Consider the following 4530-nt stretch of genomic DNA (forward strand, 5'->3'; position numbering starts at 1 on the left):
TAATTTGAGTTGAAAATAAATTGTCTGACAATTAAATGTTCAGGGGAAGCAGATTAAATTAAATAATTTTAATTTAATTCTACTTTTGGAAAATCAACACATTTGACTGATGGGATACAAATTGGATCAGGTGGCACAAAAGTCAAAGAAGGTTGGGAACTGGTGTAGGGCTGGTTTTAATCTGGCCCCCTACCACTCAGTAGGGCCTGTCTTTATAAATAAGCTGTAACCAAATCTAACTAAATCACAATAATAATTGTAAACATTTTGTTATTTTTATTTCCCCGTTTTTATTTTTATTCGGTTAAGGAATTGTCGTTCAGTGGCTGCGTACTTGTCCGTCCTAAGTGCACAGAGAATTAATTTGTGCACTGGAGTTTTTTTCTTCAGTCATTTGTTTCCCAGTATGCGACATGATTACTATATATATGAGAAACTGAAATTACTTTTGAAGCTGAACCTCCAGCGATCTGGGTGATTTTGTTCCAAATAAAGCTGGAGCACATTACCGAGATTCTCCGACACTCAAACGCACACACAGGTGCGTGCGAGCGCGAAGAGAGCGACGACGTTGTGAGAATATTAACACTACCATCGTTCTTTTTGCATTGGAAAAGAAAAGTTTTCTAAAATATATGGCTAATTTACAGTTAATTTTTAAGGTAATATATTGAAAACGATATATATATATATACACACACACACATATAACAAAAAACCTTGTGTGAACTAGATATAGTATAACTGTTACTGCTGGAAGCAGTTTATAAAGAATGTTTTATAGATAATGTGTGTATTTAAAAAAACAACTCTTGAGACAGATATATCAGATAACTTCTTTAAGAAGTGAACTAGCGTCAATAATCATAGTCGCTAGTTCACGAAATAATGGTCAAAATGTTGAGTGCCCTAAAGAAATAAACGTGACTGAAAATAAATGAACTGTATTTTTTTTAAAAGTAAGAGAACCAAGTGGCCAATTTCGGTTTTCACTTTTTCACCTTGAACCACGAGGTGTTTTAAAGAATAACCAATAGACAATCGCTGAGCGTAAGCAATTGTCCAATACCATCTATGTTGTTTTCAGAGGGCGTGTCTCCCACTGTCTCAAAAGAAACTGTAGCTGCGCTTCTGATCACAGAATCCTACCAGGAGCTTTGTGCTAGATGGAGGTTGCGTGCGGACTCCAACGGCTCCAGCAGGCCCTCCAGTAGAAGCTAGCCATAAAGTCTGCATTGAGGTAAGGAAAATATTTTCACTGTAGTCTGGGATATTATTCAATTCAGTCGGCCGTTAGGTTGTAATCTCATGCTTACCTCTATTTCAGTTGCGGCTCAATGTGTTTATGTTCTTGTATTAAGATAGCCGGAAAACACATTTAATTTGTTAATGAATTTTATTTATTTATTTTTTCTTCTTTTTTTTCTTCCTCCTGTAGGCATTTTCCTCAGTTGTTCATGCAAGTTTCGCACCAGGTGTGATGGATCTCAGTGTGCGTTGAGTTCTTCGGTGTCACCAAATAATGAATAATCCCTCAATAGAAGGGACGTAAGAAGTACTTTGGTCTCATGGGTCGTGAACTATCAGGAACACCTGTAAACGTAAAGAGAGCTCCGCGCGCCGTCTGCTGTGGGGTTTAGGCCGAGAACGGGGGAGATATCGCTTCCAGAGCAGGACATGGGTAAGCGCAAATCGACTTAGAAGGGAGAGGGCCGCACCGGACCGGAACACACCGCCAACATGAAGGAAAAATCCAAAAATGCGGCCCGGACGCGTCGGGAGAAGGAAAACAGTGAGTTTTACGAACTGGCCAAGCTGCTGCCGCTTCCTTCTGCCATCACCTCCCAACTGGATAAAGCCTCAATCATCCGCCTGACAACCAGCTACCTGAAGATGAGAACCGTGTTTCCTGAGGGTAAGAGGCCTGGCTGCGATACTTCCACGCAAAACACCACAGAGCAAACAAAAGTGGCCATTATCCAAATAAATATTTCTTCCCATTATGCAACTATTGCTACTGTTTTTAGTACACCAGTACAAAACTTTGTAAAATATATTTTATTGGACAGTATACCTTCAAACCTCAGAATTGGAGCTCATTACCAAAGATAAATCGTTAAAAGAGTGGAAGCATGCTAAAAGTTGACAAAGCTCCTAAAAGGTGGTCAGTTATTATATATATATATAAATATGTGTGTGTGTGTGTGGGGGGGGGGGGGGGGGGGGGGGAGTAGGGCCCCAATCACTAAGCCGATCAGAAAAAATAAGAAATGAGCCCCCGTCCTGCGTGACGTTCATGGGGCCATTGATATTATGTGATCTACACGTGTGATCCATGAACACATAGAGCCTTGTAGCAATGAAATTGTCGATAATGAACCAAGAAGATGAACACAAAGAAAACCTTGGCATGATAGCGGCACTATATAGCCCTTTATGTTGAAATATAAAGATTGGCTTCTGCAGGAAATGTGCGTTCTATTGATTGGCAAAATTATTAGAGGTAATCTGATGTTATGATCCTGGAGCATAGTGCATGTCTATCTGGACTATAGTTGTTTAAACATGCTGATGAGGGTAATCTTACCCTTCTGTTATTTGGAGCTACCCCATTACAGTCATGCTGTGTACTGCTGCAGAACAAGCTTGTTCTGCAGGGTTAAACAATGCAGTAAAAATGCAGTGAGGGATTCGAGTCCCTCACTGCATTTTTTGTGTGCTGCTGCTTGTTGTGTGGCAGCGCTGGGCTACTTGCACAGCTTTCAATAGTTAGCCCTCAGTCCTTCGTTAAATGAGCTCTACTGTTTTAAAGTGGTGCGCAGCTCTCACACCATCTCACTTCCCAGTCTAACTTGCACAACGGTACAGAAAAAAAAGGCAGAAACATAATTTAAATGCCCTTAATGAACTTTGTTAGCTTGTTTTAAGAGGTGTCGCTGTTAAATTAGTCTACAGCCACCCATGTTTGGTTGACCGAGTTCGTCTAAATTCATACGGTTAAAAATAATGAATGCATTTATTGTTCTTGTTCATTTGTTGTTAATTTTTTTACTTACACAACTGTTTGATTAGGTGAAAGTCAATTAAAAAGTAAAATGATACATACAAATAAGTGAGTAAATAAATAAATAATCAAGTCATTATTTCAGAAAGAGAAATTATTTCTTCATCGTTGATCTTAATAGCATTTAGGTGAGGTTTCTTTCTTGAAACTTTTCTAGTAAAGGCTTAAAGTGGAAGAATGTTTTCTCCTCCATTTCACCATGAAATCGTCCATATCCAGAGTGATTTTCTGCTTCTCATACTGCTGCTACCATCTGACAGGCGGCTGCTTGGAGCGCTTATTCATCCCATGTGCGGACCCTGACATTTATTTTGCCATAAGTTCATAATTATGTTATTAATATTGTTATATAATGTTATTGTGTAGCATGCCATTTCTTATTTTAAAGTATTTGCGTGTATTTGCGTCTCTTGAAACAAAAATATTAAATATAATGTTGATACGCTATATTCTTCCTCCCTCCTTTTTCTAGAGTCTTGCATTTTGTTGGGTTGATTTATTTATTTGTTTATTTATTGATTTGTAGATTTATGTTAGTAGTTGTGAAGCTACGCCAATTTTATTCAGTCATTTTTAACTTTGTTTTTTTTTTTGTTTGTTTGGTTTTTTTTGTACCTAAATCATTGATAGCGTCAAACACCATCCTTAGAAGAGCTTTAGTGTCAACAGATTATTCTTATAATGCCTATAATGTGTTGATGAATTCAGGTGAGTCCACAAATGAGCCTAACTGTTTAAGCATTTTTTTAACTCCTTTGCAGCAAGTCAGAAATTATTTCTAGTCTTGAGTTTTGTTATTATTATTATTATTATTATTATTATTATTATTATTATTATTATTATTATTATTATTATTATTATGCTACTGAGCTGCTTTATAAAGACTTTATTATTTATTTCTCTTTCAAGTGTTGTTTCTCCCGCTCTCTGTGTGTGTTTAGTCGGTGCTAGTTTTTATTATTATTATTATTATTATTATTATTATTATTATTATTATTATTATTATTATTTTATTATTTATTTATTTATTTTGCTGGATTATTCTCCAAGCCTTCAGTACATTCTAGCTGGTACACGGCGTGCAGTGGAGCACTGTGTCCGGGGCACGCAGCTTGTTTACTCTGCAGATCGGGATTTACATCTCAATGCGCAGCGCTGCAGCGCATTCACTTTCCAGGCCTTACTTCATCTGAGATCTGTTTCGTTTCAGAAAACGTAATTGTTGCGTGTTTAGATTCATACATATATAAAAACAAAGCTAGTTGAAAGACAATCAGGCTGACTTTACTCCTGCAGGCTTTCTTGACTTCACTGTAAATTTCACATGGGTTTGCAGTGCTGCAGTTCCGGATTATACAGTATTTACCGTATATTATACAGTATTTGTATAATCAGCGACTCACAGAACTGTAGGTCCCATTTAACTATTTATTTTGCCACCATAACATACAGTTTGATTTCTGATA

The 4530-nt window shown here is 37.2% G+C and overlaps 1 protein-coding gene across 1 annotated transcript in view; it reads left to right on the forward strand.

The window, feature by feature from the left end:
* Positions 1 to 1022: 1022 nt before the first annotated feature.
* The window catches only part of LOC106940521 (single-minded homolog 1), a 16369-nt gene continuing 12861 nt past the window's right edge, over positions 1023 to 4530 (forward strand). The window contains exons 1-2 of the mRNA XM_015023280.1: positions 1023 to 1240; positions 1439 to 1915. Of these exons, the coding sequence (XP_014878766.1) occupies positions 1741 to 1915 (175 nt within the window). The 5' untranslated portion in view covers positions 1023 to 1240; positions 1439 to 1740. The remainder of the gene's footprint in view (positions 1241 to 1438; positions 1916 to 4530) is intronic.

This window comes from Poecilia latipinna, unplaced genomic scaffold (assembly GCF_001443285.1).
Source record: "Poecilia latipinna isolate Pla-1442-1.1 unplaced genomic scaffold, P_latipinna-1.0 Scaffold3262, whole genome shotgun sequence".
Lineage (NCBI taxonomy): Eukaryota > Metazoa > Chordata > Actinopteri > Cyprinodontiformes > Poeciliidae > Poecilia > Poecilia latipinna.